Below are 17,865 nucleotides of genomic sequence, written 5' to 3' on the forward strand. Positions count from 1 at the left end.
CTTCCTGTCATAGCGGTCGCAAGACCACACACAAGACTTAACACTGAGCTTTCAGCACTTTGTTTATACTCAATTATTTATGCATTAGTAGGCGAGGAAATCTCCTCTTGACCTTAAAGAATAATATCCAAAAGATTCTTCCAGTGCAAACACGCATGTAATTATTCATCCTTCAAACATCAGTGGAGAAAAGCAAAGAACAGTTCCCAGTTTATTTCTTGGTTTTAAGACAAACTGGTCATCAGCATTTGGCAGCACTAACAGTACAGGTCAGAGAATACATGGAACATCATAAAACCAGATTATTGAAAAAGGTCTCAGAGGCAGGGATGAGTTAAGAGACACACATGAACAACAACAGACAATATAAATGTTTCTTTTTGCTGACAATCATGATGTTGGACGATCCGATTTCTGAGCTAAATAAAGTATGACTAGGCATGTTAGTAGCAGAGTGATAGTCTGTATAATATCAGCTTCTTCCAGAATAAAACATAGTTAATTGGCTCGCATCATTTTTTAATCATTAAACAAGGTGGTGTTGATGATGACGTTACAGTGACTTCACTGTAAATGTTTTTTTTTTTCAGTGTCTTTGAGTCAATCTCTTTAGAAGTCACACACCTGCACTAAGTCATGTGACCACGGAGCTCCTCGTCGCACATGGACATTGTTCACACACAGCGGCTCCTCTCGCCTGAGACAGAAACACATTACAATTGAAATGTTTAACTTAAGTGGAAAGAAAGAAAGAAAGAAGAATAAAAGGTCTAAAATAAGGGCAGAGTGACAATGAATGATGAGACAAAAATGGAAAGATAGAACTGGAACAAAGCGGTTCAGCTGAAATTGGGTCATTTTTTTATTGATAAAACTGACAGTTAAAATAGATGAATTGAAAAAAACTAAAAGTAAACTGTTACCACAGGATAAAAGCAGAGTAAGGACCGAGGCTCTACTCTCAGAAAAACAGAAGAGGTCTGTTTAGTATTTATGGTTGTTTAAATTAATCAAAAATATTTTAAAAAGTTTCAGTAAAACTCATCTAATAAATAATGCTCAAAATTCATCCAAATCGCTCCAGCAGTTATTGCATTCACTATTTGTATTAATTAAAATAAATAAATTATATTTATTTATTTATATATTTAATATTTAAATAGTATTTCTGATTCTGATTCTGAATTGAACAGTTTGTCAGTTGTTCTGTTCTCTTATTGTTATACACTGAATATAATATTATAATGATATTAATTGTCACTTGTGTTTTTTCAATTATAGAAAAGGAACCATTGGGAAACACTGATACCTGATTTCCATCAATTATGATCTCAATAATTATTCTTTGGACATTTCCAGCGTTCCATCTCTCTATCCCCTCATTTCCTGTCATCTCTCTTCTTTCGGCGCTCACATAAAGTCACATACTCACATACTAAAGTATACTGGCTGATGTATACTGTTATTTCATATATTTGCAGTATCACAATAATCCCTATAACGACAACCTGGCTAGCATGATTATATATAATATAATAATTATATTCTAATAATAATAATTATAATTAGTTTATAATCCGCACATCGGTAACTGCATGAGCTGTAAACAGACGTGATGTTGGAACATACTAAGCATGAAGGTGTTAGTTAAGCTGCAGGAGAGACTGGGAATTTTTCTGTGGATTTGTTTGGTCTGTCAAACGTGGTTATTGTTCCAATAATGTTCCATGAATGTTAATGTAACTGCTGTGAATCCTGTCATCCTATAAATGAGCAAACCACAAACGTTTGAATGCCACCTTTCAGAGTGTTTGATATACAAAACATTCTATGTGAAGTATCCATTTCAAATTTGCAGCTTGCAGCGCAGACAAGAACCAAAACTGTTTCTCATCTGCTGCTTGTATATTTCATCTCCGACAGAAACAGGCCTGGAAGCTGTTTCCCAGTAAAATGTTTTATAGTACACAGAAGTATAAAATCTACCAGGAGGAGGTGTGGGAGCTTAAACAGAACAGTGTGTGTGTTCAGATAGTCCTATAGGTGCTGTACCTGAGGGAGGGGAACTCAGAGAGACAGACAGACTTGACGTGAATGTCTCCCTGTCTGTAGAAGCGAGCTCCGGTATTCTTCAGCTGGATGGAGTCGATCTCACACAGAGCCACAGGGTGGGCCAACACCATCCTGTACACTGTCGTAGCTGTCTGACTGCAACACACACACACACGTATGCACAGAGCGTGAATGTAAATAATGTAACCACACAAGACAGACAGAAACACAGAGGACAGTTATTGCTTTCTGTGTTTATTAGTTAGAATGAATAAAAGTACAACAGACTGACTGCTACATCTCTCTTTGCATCAACAAGGTGGAGCATAAACTCAACGTGATACTGCAAGATTGCTACTACCTATGCAACATAAGCATCTTATTTAGCCAATCTTGCAATAAAGTAAAAAAGAACCTATGCACAGATGAAAATTCCTCTCTGAGTATTTCTGCCACTATGCTGCACCTGGCCGTGTTTTTACAGTGAAACATACAGTACCTCTCCTCTCAAAATAGAAGCTACCTGCTCAGCTCTTCTGGGGGGAAAAAAGACATTTCAGTACAAGTTCTTGGATGAGGGAGCTGCTATGGAGTCTGTCAACCAGAGATGAACAAAGAGAGTCTAAGATATAAGATATAATGAGGATTGTGAACTTTCACCATTTCTCAGCATTTGCATCTCTATGAGCCCTGTGCGTGCGTGCGCGTGTGTGTGTTTGTCGGTGTTCTGTATGTAAAAAAAGAATTTTTACTATTGGGGATGAATAAATCTTTCTCTCTTTTTTTAGCCCTAGTGATATAAACAGATCGAAAATAGCAGAACCACACCTCAGTATGCACACCTGAAATAAAGCGTGACTCCTCTTAAACTTTTCTTATTATCCTGAGCTGTAGTACACTTCAAAAAGTGACAAGTGAATAAGACTGTGACAGTAGAGATGAGGTACGTACAGCCTGAGCCTCTTATCTTTCACCAGATGCCCTGTCCTCAGTGTCACCTCCACCTCAGCGCTCTTATCCAGGGGAGAAACCTCCAGCACCAGCAGGATGTGATGAGCTGGGCAGAGGAACAACAACCCAGTGGGAAAACATGTATTTAGTGCTCACTTACATCTACAACACATATATACAAATTCTATTTTTGATTGTTGCCATATGAAACATTTACAAAATAACTGTCTGGACTGACAAAATACTGACATTTTAGAGTTCCCAAACTACGGTACATGTACCATTGGTTGTACTTGGAGGAATCTCAGATTTTAACATCATCTAATACCATCAAAATACTATCACATTTTGAATTCAAGTAGACTATGAGATCGCTGGAATGTAATTTTAAAATAATTTTTGCATTTCTTGTTTCATGCAAGTTCATGCACATAGCAGGCATGCATCCATTTTTTAAATATATGGTTATTAGTGTATTTTTAAGGTCTTTAAGGTCTTTAAGGAAATAAAATCAGCACCTGGCAAGCCGAATGCCGGTGTTACACCACAGGTGTGCTGACATTTTTAGTTGGTTGATGGGTCCACTATTTTGGTTCTGAGTGAAACATCTTAAGAAATTCTGGATGGAATGCCATAAAACCTGATACAGACATTCATGGTCCCCAGTGGATGAATCCTAAGGACATGTGACTTTTTATTTGGTGCCAGCATCAGTCCAATACTCATGTTAATTAATAAATACCACTGTGAGAAAGTATTCTTACCTTTGCTTTGACACACACATACATACATACACACACACACACACTCACCACAGAAAGGTGTTGAAGAAGTAGTGAGGAGGAATAGCTTCTGCTCTTTGGGAATTGGAGATATGGTTATCCCACTGTTTTCTGATAAACCTGAAAACACACACACACACGGACCAAGTGTGTGAGGGTCATACTGTAGGCCTACCGTACATAGGTCACAGATAAAAAAGGCTCCGTGTACATTCACTGTGTGGCTGTATCAGCATGTGTTGGTGTATCTGGGGTTGAAATGATAAGAAGCTGCCGTGTGACAAGAGCAGACCTGCTGCATGAGTGCAGCCAGACGCCACGAGCACCGATGACACTGAGACTGAACAGAGAATGAAACAAGGCGGGCGATTCATATTCTTCTTCTTTTACTGTCACTCATCATGTGTGTGCCTCCCCATCCCTGTCTGACATCCATTACTGTATGTGTCATGTTTCTGTGTCATTTATTTGTGATTATGATGGATGCTGGGTAAAGATGAACTGAATCAGTTATTTGTATATTATGCTGATTCAGAGTGTCAGTTTGCTAAAAGCTAATATCAAACCTGATTACACTCTAATCAATATGAAACATCTTTAATCAAAATCAGAGAATGGCTCTGTCAGTAGTACTACAGCTATTACTACCATTGCCTGTAATATTAACGTTGTTTAGTGCTACTGAGAGTGACATCTGTGGTCAAAATTTAGGGAATTATTGATTTAGATTGCTGTTCAAAAACAGTCCTCCAGACTGAGAAGACTGTGAGAAGGAAGTCTGCAGTTTATAAAAAATATACAGATACGATACGTTACATTACGATATGACACGATACGATACGATATGATGCAGTACGGTACGATATGATACAATAGACTTTAATGAACCCACACTGAAGAAATTTACTTGTCACAGCAGCTCGGATACACAAACTGAATAAGAAATTATTCATAAATACATACAAGAAAGTCATGAAGTCATGCTGGTGTTAAAGAGTCTGACAGCTGTTTGAATGAAGGACCTGTGGTAGAGCTCCTTCTTACGTGGTGGCTGTTGCTGAAGGAGCTGTTTAAAATATATATTGTCCTCTTTTGTGTCTTCTCTTCTTTACAGAGTATTGTCTGTTTATCTAAGTCTATTTTAACCTTGTAGGAGAAAGACATTTCTTTTTATTCGATATGAAACATTGCCCAATTATTACAGAAAACAAATCACTGGATCAAATTGACAGTTGATTCTATTTTCCAACCTTAGTATTTCTATATGTAATCATATATCAATATGGATATAAAAGTGATACATCAGTTGACAGCGGTGGAAGAAAATTCTCCATTTCAAGTAAAAGTGCTGCTTTATGTTTTGCATAAAATAAAAGTACAGACTTCAAGGAGTATCAAAAAGTCCGGCTCCTGTTAGTGTTACCTTACAGTATTGTATAATTGGATCATTCCCAGCGATGCATTGCAGTGTAAACATTATTTTAATGTTGTAGCTGCTGGAGAGGAGCTAATTTTAACTGTTCTATATACTGTTTGGAAGTTTTTATAGGATGGTCATATTTTTTGTTACAATGTAGTGAAGTCAAAAATACAATATTTTCCTCTAAGTATGATGGAGCAGAAAAAGAAATACTCAATGTAAGTATAAAGGAACAACCTTCATGTTTCAGGCAGACTGAACTACATATTGCAGACAGTGACAGCAGTTCATGGACACACATCAGCTGCAGATGAAGCTCTTACTGACCTATAGTTGGACATGTCCCCTTGAAGAGGTCACAGTTCATACAGTGTCCATTCAGGAAGTCCTCATAGCTTGAGCACGGGATCCCCATCAGAGGGCATGAGCCGTTCAGTGCACTCATGTATACATGCAGTGCCCTCATGTGGTCACATATCACGTAGCCGTACACTGTAAACAGGAAAGGAACTGACAACACACAAAACATCTGGAGACTATCATTTATAAAAAAAAATGATAGTTATTTAAACACCCGCCCAGCTGTGAAGATTTATTTGTGTATAATTCACATTATATTCATAGCTGCCTTTAAAAACAACAGACACAGCTGCTCTCTTGTTGTTTTAGGTGTGAGTGCTGAGCTTACTTGAGGCAAACCTGGAGCGGGCACATCCAGTCTGATCCATTCCCCCGTTCAGAAAGAAGTCAACATGACCGACAGGGATGGAAATGCCAAAATCTGATTCAGGAGAAAAGCTCATTAATACTCACACTCAGTGAGTTGAATAGTTTTTTATTTTTATTTTTTGTATGTATGTGTATGTATGTGTATGTTCATCCAGCATTTACATACCTCCTCTCAAACCACACTACAATCATTTAACTACAGTGATACACTCTTCAGAATATCTGTGTTACACTGGCCGGTGAAAAGATGGACTAATCAAAGCAGGGCTATGTAACTTTTGCTGAAAACTTTAGTCAAATTGCACATTAGATTCTCCTTCATTCTTCTCAAGTCAGCTTCCTTAAAGACATCATCATTGTGTGACCTGACCTAAGTGAGTTGGAGGAGGACCACAAACAGGAAACAACAAGCATGTCTATTTGCTGAGGTACGCTTTGTTTACCACTGAAAGTTTGAGCTGAGACGTGCTAAAACACAGTGCAACCACAACACATGTAGGGCAACATTTTCTCATGTTAACATTCACAGTCTTAACAGACCACATTCATCTGTTAACGGCAAATTCGCTGAATGTTTTATCTCAACTTGTCATTTCAGAGAAGTTTGTGTTAGTCCTTCTTTCAAAAGTTATGTAGTCTCTCAGTAATTTTGTTGTTGACTTCAGTCAACTGTCTTAATTTGTACAACATGTCTATATTTATCCGTCCTCAAACCTGACTTCATGAAATGACTAGTGATCACTTTCAGAAACAAAGCCCCCTTTCAACGTCTAATGTTGGACTTTGACTTGTGTTACCTCGGGCGCTAGTATTTTGGTGGAAACGAATCAGCATTTTTTTATGGTTTTAAGTTCAAGTTGTCTCACAGTCAGAGTCTGTGTGGATGGCATCGACAAACTGAGCGTCAGAGGGGTCCAGCCGGTCGAAGGTGTCGGCTGTTTTAAACATGGGTCCAGCTGGGTCAAGACCTGGATGACAAGAAGAACTCAGTATGAAAGGTACAACAGATCAGTGGGGATAAAAGGATGGAATAGAAATCGTGTCACAGAAAGATAATAACACAGAAGGATTATTTAGCTTCAGTATTCAGTGTATTGTGGCCTTTAAGTAGACAGTGGTTTCTCATAGTTCAATGCTTTTGTGTTTTAAAGTCTAGGCGGCATGACATCATGAAAACTTTATTAGCATCTTTATTTGAGGAACCTGGTTTTTGGTTTCTTTGTCATATTCCGTACATTAAATAAAGTCCCTGAGGCAGCAGAGTGAATAGTAAAAGAAAATGGAGATGCTGTAAGTGAATAAATAGAGGATTTGGTTGGATTCAATAATTGTCAGAAATCCAAAATGTGAAAATCACAATAATCCCTTACAAAACAAAAGCTTCACCTCCCTCGTTGTAGCTGTTGCTCATTACCCCCCACCAATGAGCTTGCTTCTGCTCGAGGTGTCTGCCTGTTAAAAAAAAGTTTTCCCCTTGCCACTGTTGCTTGCTGATGGAATTGTTGAGTCTCTGTAAAACATATTATAAAGAAGTACAGTCTAGACTAGACTAGCTCTATATGGAAAGTCATTGACTTTTGTTCTGATTTGACACTATATAAACAACATTCTTCTTCTTCTTCTTCTTCTTCTTCTTCTTGCTGCATGCTAAACTGAAGTGAACCTGTTTCTCCTTTCCTATCACTTCCTCTATATTTACATGTAGCTGATCTTGATGAGGTAGCGACAGGAAAGCAAATCACTAAAGATAGTGATGGTTTGCTCACATCGATTTATATCATACTGATTTATCTGATATGTTTTGCAGCATTAAACGTTTCTTATTACCGTTTATTTGTTCTGTGAAAGATTTTCTTTTACCAGTTAATGACCGGATTCCAGCAGCAGCTGTGGCTCCTCTGAATGGCACTTCAGATTCAAACTTGCACCAGCCTCCCCATTCAGACGAAAATACTCAATATACACAAGTGGTGTATTGTGGGTGAGAGCAGCGTGGCAGATTCAGAGTGGCTCTTATCAAAGTGCTGTTGTCTTTTGAACAGCCTGGCTAATCTTCCAAGGTCACACTGAAACACATGCAGGCTCTGTGAGCGTCCTGGACTGTGGAGACCTTCACTGACTGTTCTCCCTCTTTCAGTAGATGTAGCAGCAGAACAACAGCAGCTGGCATTTTTTTATTTTCCCATGCACCAACAATAATGTAGAAGTTCTCATGGTTTAGTTATTTTTAAATAGATAAGGGGCATTGTTTACTTTGAATTGTGGCATCTAAATATTTTTTTTCACTACATATTTTACAAACAGCAAGACCTGGAAAAGACTAGTGCACTAGTGTATCACCTGGAGGGGTTTCCGGACTCACCTGTGATTCTTCCTATCTTCCCCTCGAAAAGAGTCCCCACGAAACCAGCAACATGTGCTCCAAGACTGACCCCAATGAAGTGGAAGGACTCTAGTTTGCATCCATGTTTCTGTTGGACGAGAGAGACACAACCTCAGTGATTTTTATTTTCAGCTGAAACTGTTTCTGCTGAACCATTTTTTAAGAGGCTAGTGTATTGCTGTTAGAAGCAGTGTTTCAAAACAGAATAATATCACCCTGAAAATAAAAGTACAGATGACTGTAACGGGTCTTCTCTTACCTCCAGCTGGTTGATGAGGACAGAGGTCTGCAGAGCTACCTCCTTGTAATTCTCCACCACCAGGTTGTAGGCAAAGGAGGCGCTGTAGATCCAGTCCACCACCAGCACGTTCACGTCCTGCACCATGAGCAGGGCGCGGGCCAGCTCCTTCACCCAGGAAGGCTTACTGCCCAGAGCCCTGCAGAGATAGAGTTGAGTATATTCAGATTGTCAGGGATGGTGAAATGAAAGGAATGAAAGGGGTGGGATGTAGGATAACATTTGTTATCAGTTATCATTATCAAGCATTATCATCTATTTTTTGAATTCATCCTTTATTCGGTTATCTTTCGTGTCATAAGTATAATTAACAAAATCAATCAATTAAAAGTGTTAAAATGCTTAACTCAAGACTGTGAACTCTAAGTTGTGAAGAGAGTTTATGAAATTAGGTGTCAGAATCAGGTAAAAATGAGCAGTACTGTCAGCTCCAGGACTGTGTGCTGAATGTGCTGAAGTCAAGCAGCCATTTTGTCAGATGAGTTTAGGAATTGACATGACTAACTTTAAATCACTTTGAGCAAGATGAATTAATCTCTATCTATCTGCTAGGGGTGCAGGGGTATGCTCAGGGTGGCCTCAGCGTGTCATTGAGCCACCCTTTAGGACCGCCCACAAAATCCTGGACTGAAAACTGGAGAAAAACAAAAAATGTATGTATTTTGAAAGAAATCTCAGAATTGCCTTTACACAAACTTAAAGACTGATGGCATGAATGCACCCTTAGCTACAACTCTCTATATTTCATTTATGGTATTATTATATTATTTACCTATGGTTTGAGGTTTATGTTCATTGTTTGGGTTGTTTGAAAATTTCTGGTATCTTTTGTTTTTGTTTTAGCTTGTGATTTTCATTTGTTGTGATTATTGTTCCTCTATAATTGTGTTTAAAAATGATCTTTAGAACTTGCTTCATGGATGAAATTCTCAGATATCTTGACCCATGTGACTGCACTTACATTTTGTCTAAATAATGAAACCATTAGCCAAGATGTCTTTTTCTTAAACCTCTCATATATACAATATGATCCGCTGTATGGTTCAAGATAAGTCTAAGATTTTCCTTTCTCCAGTAGATGAGCTGTACCTCTCATTCTTTAAAGCCACAGCTAAAGCTGTAATTAGAAGAACACTGCTTTCATTTTGTGGTGAGTTTGCAAAAGTGACTCAGCCCAGTTTAGGTTTAGGGCTTAGGTTCACGTTAGTAATGATCTTCATTTCTCCTCAGTGACTTTTTCTATTTATACTTCTTCAGAACTGTGTGAGTTTGGTTTGATCAGATTTGACTGCTGGTGACCAAAAGGCAAATTGTCTCAGAGCTTCATACAAATGTCCCTAAATCCTGATTGGTGCATGGGAAAAAAACTGTAACTTTATCAGAAGGTTGAGCATTCAAGAAGAACCCTATCACTTGTGGTCACAGGTTCATGGAGACATAAGGTTTTCAGGGCCTTTAAGGGTCTTCTCCTTACCTGTATCCGTGGATGATGACCTTGGTTGGCAGCGACATGTTGAAGTAGGAGAGCTGCTGAGAGCTGCTTTCAGTGAGAGACTCATGGCTGAACGCTTGTGCACAGTCAATGTTTTTTCTGGTTATCAGCAGGTACTGGACCTGCAGCTTGATTCTACGCTGCCGATACTCCTGCCAGGTGGTGTTGTTCAGGTCAGCGCACTCATCTTTCTGCGTTTCCTCTACACCTGGTTGATTAGAGGGAAATTATGTTGTATTGTCTGTGCCTAAATGTTGACTGTTGATCTCCGGCATCACACAACAGCAAACTCCACTTATCTCAAATAAAATTCAATACCACATTTAGTTGTCAAATGAACTAGAACCAGTGAGGGGGATCGTGGGATTTAAATATTCTCATTTGTGATATTTATTATTATTTATAAAAATACAGTGTTTTTCATCAGTGTTCAATCTTTCTTTTTATTATCTGAGATGATTTAGCCTCAGGGGGCTAATGTTTTTGAACTTCCGATGTAGCCTGTGGATATCCCAGGAACAAATAACAGATATCAAAGACTTCCAAGACTTCCTCTGCAGTCGGATTAGCAACTTGATACATGAGAAAGATGAGAAAGACACATCTTTGCTCATCTCTATAAACAATTATCTGCATATAAATGAATATAATTTCAAAAAAGCTAATAAAAAGCTAAGCTGTCATTGGGCAATAAATAATGACTCAGAGATTGCATTTCAGTGTGTTCCACCTTATTTGCTCTCCACACAGACCACCAAAGTCAAAGTAAACATAACTGGTCAATACTACTTAGAATACAAATCAAAACCACAGCACTACTGGTGCCAGAATATCAATGCTTTGCCTATAGATATCTGTATATATTTGCAGATATCATAAAGTCTTTGTGTCTAATTACAGTATAAAAGTATAAAAGTCCATTGCGTAGATTTTCAAATGTATTATTTCTTTTATCAGTGAATTGACATGTTTTGACAACTGAATTGTTTCACAGTGCTGTGTCATAGAAACTACTCGTGCAGTGTTCAGTAATTACACCATCATTGTGTGCTGAAGACGTGTACTGAGTTCAAAACAAAGTTCATCCCTTTTTCAAGACTACTGCTCAAAAGTTTTTGGGTCACCTGTTATATTAATGTTTTTCTTCTTCCCTTCAACACTGACTATTTTAAACAGAGATAAAACAGACACTAAATACTATCTGTAATGGTTCTGATCCCAAAAAGAAGAATCAAATGAATTTAATTGATGTCCTCACAGTGTTGCATGACAGGAAAGAATACTGTAGCCCTAACCTTAACCCCATATATCTTTGATTTTGAATTTGTCTTTCAGTCTATAAAAGCACACATAACCCAACATCATTACTGGACCACAACAGTGTTACTTGGCTCCAAATATTTTGCGAAGCTTTTTCTCCTTGGGCCCTCTGCAGTCAGATTGATCATGTTCAAACTGTGAAGTCGACAGTATGTTGAGCTAATATTCAGTGATCCAATTCCAGTAGCCCTAAACTAGCCTATTTCTATTCTGACATTTTAAGAATAGCTTTGTTAAATATGTTAATCATCATGCATTGTTGTGCTTTCCTCTTTGGATCTTCACAGATTTTAGGGCTTAGCTTTAAGTTTCTTTTACCAATGACTGGTGATTCTTTATATTCTTAACTGTTGGTCTCCTTCTGGCCTTTCAGTTATCACAGTTATCATAGGTACAGAGATTTGTTCTAAATGTACAAAACATTTTTCTTTTTTTGCGAAGCATTCATACAAAATGACATCTATTTTTAAAGAGAACTTTGTACATGAAAAAGTCTTCTCAGCCATCTGACTGTACAGAATTGAGCTTTTTGGCAAGCGACCCCAAACTTTTATACAGCACTGTATAAGTTTGCAAGTATTGCATGGAAAATACAGATAAAGGTCACACAGAAAAAACAAAAAAAAACATGTCCTTCATGATCAGGCCACTTACCCGCCACCAGAGATGTGATGTGGACTGCCAAAACACAGAAGAGGATCGCTGTGCGTTCCTGAGGCATTTCTGTAGTAACAGACCTGAATGAGGCCTAGGAGCTGTAGTTGTACTGCTACTCTGTTTAGCCACAGATTGGTGGATGGAGATCAGCTTTTGTCTTGAGAAAATCCCAGCTCTGTGCAGTGCTGTAACACTCTGGCACGACTACTCAGCCTTTAACTGCCTCACAGTAGTCACAGTAGGAGCCAGGATTAATCCACAAAAAAGGTCCAAAAGATTCTAAAAACAAATGCTTCTCATGATCCTGACAGAGTATGCCACATTTCTCTTCTTGTAAAGCTGGGATCAAATCTAACCCTGTCCTTTTATTCCGTCATCACGTTTGTTAGTGTCCGATTTATTTATTTTTCTCCTCAGCCTGGGTTTGTATCGAGCCAGCAAGTGGTTGAAACTCTTTGCCCGGCGGTGAATCCATGACCTCATTGGTATTCAATGGTTATTTGTTTTGAAGGCTGTACTCTGGCCTGGCTGTGTTTGAGAGACAGAAAGTAAAGAGGGGGTCACCCTGTTGTATCTGAGAAAAAAAATCAATCATTATCTGATTGAATGTTCTGCCATGAATGCTCTTTGTAAACAGGCTGACTTGAACCAGTTAAACAGAGTTGTTTTATCACCTTATAATCTCAGTGGATTCACTAATGGTTGTGTAGTTAGCTACTGTTATGAATACACAGTAGGTTTGACTGGATCTTGCCTCTAGTTTTAAGTTAGTAATTACACAGAAGATGTTGTCCTTTCCATGGAAACTGGAGAGTCATTTTTGCAGTTGTCACTTTGTGGCATGTCGGACAAGCTTAACTTCAGGGCTTTATTGCAGAAAGGCTTTTCATTTATTCCTTAACAGAACCAAGTCGTTTTGGTACCTAAACCTCAACAAGTAATAAGTCTTTCTGGCAGAAATACCAAAGGGCAAACCTCTCCCATGTATCATTTTAAAGCAGCGTTACGCAGAAATAAGAATAAGTATTTTTGTGATTTGTTGCCCCCAGTTTCAGAATGCAATCCCACTGTGGTAAATATGGACAGAGAGTTGATCCGCAGCAGCCGGAGGACATCAGAGGGAAAGCCAGAAAACATTTTCTCCATAAAATATGATTCATTTTCACTGAAATCCGGCCAATAAAGTGTTACGTTCCTTCTGCAGCCGATTGTACCCAAAGGACAGAGTTAGACACCATCTATCACGTTAAGTTTTTGAAATATAGGATCCCCGTTTTTTTTTTTTTAAATATGAAAAATACTGTACTTAACAGATATGTGCTTGTTTTCACTAAATAAAAGTAACGGTCTGTGCAATGATCTTTTTGCTCTCGCCAAACCATGGGGATACCAAATGCCAACTTTTTACGTGTTCCTTTGGTCCACATCCGTAAACTCTCCACGCACTGCTTGCACACTTTGTGAGGGGCCCATGGCTTGTCTTGATCACAGAGTTTTACTTTAAAATATGCAAACTATGCTTGTTTGACAAATGCAATTGATGTTTGCTTTCCTCTTGGAAAGGTGAAACTACCATAAATATAGCAAAAGGAGTCAGGGTTGTTTAGGCATTTATGACGAGAAGTAGCGGGAGCAGACATGATCTTAAACAAAGGAAATATATACCTATGTAAATAAAACACTAAGATGGAATAGTTACAAGCTTTGAAAACTACAAAAACAGCATAAAACCAAATAGAACTTACAACAGTATGCACATGGTTACAAGGTTAAGAGAAAAGCCAGCACAAATCCTCTTAATTCCTACTATGCTAGCTTTCTGTTTGCAGATACTGATACTACTGATCTATTGGGAGCTGCACACACCTCTCACCACACTGTCTCAGTTGTGACATTTGCACAAACAAGTTGCCACACAGCTGTCCAAATGTAATCAACTGGCAAGTCTTACAACAGCTAATGAGTGGAATTTTGCTTATTTGGAGGGTAAGCTGTGGAGAAAAAACTTGACGTGCTAGAAAAAAACTGACTGCAATTTTGGAATCAGCGTGCCAATTTTCCAGTTTTAATCAGCATAGAAATCTAACTCAACAGATTTTTTTTTTCAAATTGTTCCCCAGTGTTATTGATAACTTTGACTGTACTAGCAAAAGTGCTGGACGTTTACCTTTCCAAAAGTCAGCTTGTTTCATACTTCTCAAGCGAGGCAAAGCTTCTTTTGGGGACTAGGTACAAATAAAAAGTACAATGTATAAGAGAGTCTTTCCTCTATAAACTTTAATAGTATAAACACAAGTATATTGCCACACAGTACAGGAATAACAGGTAATTCTGAACACTTATGAATCAAAGCTACAAGATCGTTTGGAAAATGAATGTGTTGTGAGTTCTTAAATTGTCTTCTACTGGTAATATCTGACAAGCAAACAAGCAAACATGCTAAACACATATACAGTACTATAGAACATAAACCCCCCCAGAAACATCATCAGTGATGAAAATGTATGAAAATGACATGAACTGATGACATATAAACATACTTATTGTATATTTTGCCATTATTCGCCGTTTCAGTGTAGTACTAACAATTTTTCATGAATTATTTAGCTCTTATTCTTTCCCTTTCCTTTGGCAACTGTGAGGCGAGCCATTCAATTGTGTGTTTGCGTGCTTCCTCCCAGGTGTATCTGGGGATATAACCGAGGTCCCTCTTAGCCTTCTGATAGGAGAAGCTGAATGGCGTGTTCAACATGGTGAGGAGCTGCCGGTTCAGCGGCGGGGTGATGCGTACGAAAGGTCGGAGCATCATGCACAGAACCTCCAATAAAAAGCAGACCACGTAGAAGAGGCGGAGAGGCAACATGAGTTTCTCTTGAATGATGAAGCCCAGAGGCGACATCATGACATGGTTGAAGTCTGAATAACTCACATGTGGTGTGTCATCAGAAATGAAATAAAACTTTCCTCCAACAACATTTCTTTTTTGTGGATCTTTAAGACTACGGGCTGCTTGGAGGTGGGCCATGGCCACATTGCCTACATAGACAGGATTCACTCTGGCCTCCGGTAGAGACATACGAAATAGAACATCCTTGTTTCGTATCGCATCACCCATGTGACCCAGCAAGAAGCGGCAGCCCTCCCCATAGATGTACATTGGTCTGAGAGTGCAGGTGGCAAGTCGGCCTCCGTTTTGGAGCACCTCGCTGTGGGCCTGCAGGGTTCTCTGCTCAGCTTCTCTTTTGGTCTTGCTGTAGTTAAACTTCAGTGAACTGTCGTAAACTGTGTCCTCATTGCCGTTAACTATGGGTTCACCCTTTAGGTTTGGTCCCATCACCTCAACGGTGCTGGTGTAGATGAAGGACACCACGTTCTCTTGAATACATGCCTCCAGAAGTAGCTGTGTTCCTGCAAAGCAAAGATAGTCTTCAGGGCCAAGTCTTTCCTCTTAGTGTCATACCAACAAGAAAGGTAACAGATTAAAAGACTCTTTGAGTTGGACCATTTTAACATTCATCTGAAATGTTTTTTTAAATGGAGGTTAAATGGGAGCACTGAAAAGTCAGTTTAACTTAAAGAAACTAAAGAAACTGAAGTGAAAGCATGACCATGACGAGCTGTCAGTTCAAGTGTTAGTCAGTTTAACATTGATGTGAATTCACATGTGAGAAAGTGTCAGTCAAAATAAACAATGAAAAAGAGTTTGAAATTTCATTTGAAGTTCACACGATTAAAGCAACATTTTGTAACTTTTCCACAAAAAAAGGATCTTTTTTTTTTTAAAGCTGCAGTTGAAAAAAGTCGAAAAAGAACGTCGACTGCCTTACCCTTGACATTGACCCCATATATCTCACTGTATTCCACCGAATCATTGACGTCAATGATGGAGGCGATGTGGAAGACGATTGATGCGCCTCGACAGATTTTTTTCAGGAAATCTCCGTCTCTGATATCCCCCTCGAATACACTCAACTTTGTGTCACCTCTACAGTCTGACACACAGAATATCAAGAATAAACTCACATGTGTTAACTCAATATAAGGCTTGATTACTTACGAAATAACAACATCTACAGTATTTCATTGTGTCTTTTATTCTTAAAAAGATGTATAATTGCTGTCACGTAAAAAATCTGTAATCAGCGATAACATAAAACAGTATAAAATATTATTACATTCAGATCATTACATACTCTATCAATGTCTTTTATGTGAAATGGATGTATAGTACAGCACACTATGAAGACAACCTTCTCCCTGTACTTTCAGTGTATTTCATATTTCATCAGGAACAACAGAAGAGGTAGACAGACTTTACCCTCCAGACTGTGTAAAAGTTGAGGCTGTATGTGTTTGTCCATCAGTCGAATCTCAGCCATGTTCTCTTCCTCTAGCAGCAGCCTCACCAGTCTCTTTCCCAGGAATCCACAGGCCCCCGTCACCACACACACATCACCTTTCAGAGACATCACAGGCTAATTCTCTCTTGGTAAAAAAATCCTGCAGTCTTTAGTCGTCCAAAGGACCTTTTGAAGAGCCTCCCAAAAGCAAACGCTCAAGTGACAAAGAATACAACTTTTGTATGTGGATATTTCGAGTTCTGTCTGTAGGAGAACAACGGCACCTTCTGTCCTCCCAGTCTCAGCCGTTTCACTTTTTGTAGAAACTTTTCATGAAAAAAAACAAATGTTTTGCTCCAAGGCAGTGTGAAAAAAAGGGGATGGGCTGAGCTTCTTCAGGGCTTTCTGGTGCTAGACAAAATGGGGCTGGAATGTTTTCCAAGGACAGCTGCTTTTGGAAGATGTCCTATTTTATTAACACAGGAGTAGCAGTCTGATACAGGGGTTGGGCAGACTTGAGAAAAACATGATAATAGCTGATGATTAGTGGGTTCTTTATGACATCAACGTATACTTCTATAAAACAATACACTCATAAAGTACTCAGTGTGGTGGACCAAGCACTGAGTGTGAGTATCTCAGTAGTGTACTTAAATACCTGAGTAAAAGAATTATTTTCTACCACAGATTTTCTACATCATTGGCTCATAATACAAAATATATTATTGTCATTATTTATATTAGCAAGTGATTTACTTTACCAGAATCATCAGCCATCATCAGCTGTGAATTGTCACCAAGTACTCAGGTACTTGAACTGAAGGGACAATTTTTACTTTTTACTCCACTTTACAGTATTTAGAGATATTTTATATGAACTATAGATAAGATTTGAAAAAGTGACACTTTTCTTCCATTTGAAGCAGGTAATATTATGATATTATATTCTGTTCTCTTAAACAAACCCAGCTTTAGTTAACTTTGCTGAGTCCTTTTTTGCACATTTCAAACCTTTATCTTCAAAGTTGGCTACAACTGCAGAACACTAAGGCGATATTGGCTTTGAAGTGCAGCGATGGGATTCACCAGACCGTTTTTTCATTGCTTTGTTTAGAAATGCAGAGGTTTTACAGGGTTCTTTTTAAAGGACACATGAGTAGATCGGATCTCTACTCTAGTACATTAATTAAACTAGATGTTTTCCAGTCCCGAGGAAGGTACAAGGCTAGATCAGACAAATAAAACAAGAATAGACATTTCAAGGTGCCATCTGTCTGCCAGGTGGCCAGATGTGTTTTCCCTCGCACAGTGATTATAGAGAATTATAGCTGACCATGGTTTGCTCAGTAAATGGTACATTGGGTCATATAGCTGTGTGGTGGAAGTCTTGCAGTGTGACCTTATGGGTGTTCACATTCATAAAGACCCAGAATAAAATTTT

General features: G+C 38.6%; 2 protein-coding genes across 3 annotated transcripts; both read right to left on the reverse strand.

Moving 5' to 3' along the window:
- Positions 1–185: 185 nt before the first annotated feature.
- pla1a (phospholipase A1 member A) lies at positions 186–12,576 on the reverse strand. 2 transcript variants are annotated; one of them, XM_010734031.3, is made up of 11 exons: positions 12,082–12,576; positions 10,090–10,315; positions 8,577–8,754; positions 8,297–8,405; positions 6,801–6,902; positions 5,894–5,986; positions 5,533–5,697; positions 3,816–3,905; positions 3,004–3,109; positions 2,053–2,208; positions 186–697 (listed from the first exon to the last, which is right to left on the reverse strand). In XM_010734031.3, exons 1-11 carry the CDS (start codon positions 12,146–12,148, stop codon positions 610–612), a joined length of 1,380 nt encoding a protein of 459 aa, XP_010732333.3. In that variant the 5' UTR covers positions 12,149–12,576; the 3' UTR covers positions 186–609. The 2 variants fall into 2 exon arrangements, with proteins under 2 accessions (XP_010732333.3, XP_010732332.3); XM_010734030.3 differs by having other exon boundaries at positions 5,533–5,715.
- Positions 12,577–14,256: 1,680 nt separating this feature from the next.
- On the reverse strand, positions 14,257–16,785 carry hsd3b1 (hydroxy-delta-5-steroid dehydrogenase, 3 beta- and steroid delta-isomerase 1). Its single transcript, XM_010734032.3, has 3 exons — positions 16,403–16,785; positions 15,912–16,076; positions 14,257–15,492 (listed from the first exon to the last, which is right to left on the reverse strand). Exons 1-3 carry the CDS (start codon positions 16,551–16,553, stop codon positions 14,684–14,686), a joined length of 1,125 nt encoding a protein of 374 aa, XP_010732334.2. The 5' UTR covers positions 16,554–16,785; the 3' UTR covers positions 14,257–14,683.
- Between the last annotated feature and the right edge of the window lie 1,080 nt (positions 16,786–17,865).

This window comes from Larimichthys crocea, chromosome XVIII (genome assembly GCF_000972845.2).
Source record: "Larimichthys crocea isolate SSNF chromosome XVIII, L_crocea_2.0, whole genome shotgun sequence".
NCBI classification, from domain to species: domain Eukaryota; kingdom Metazoa; phylum Chordata; class Actinopteri; family Sciaenidae; genus Larimichthys; species Larimichthys crocea.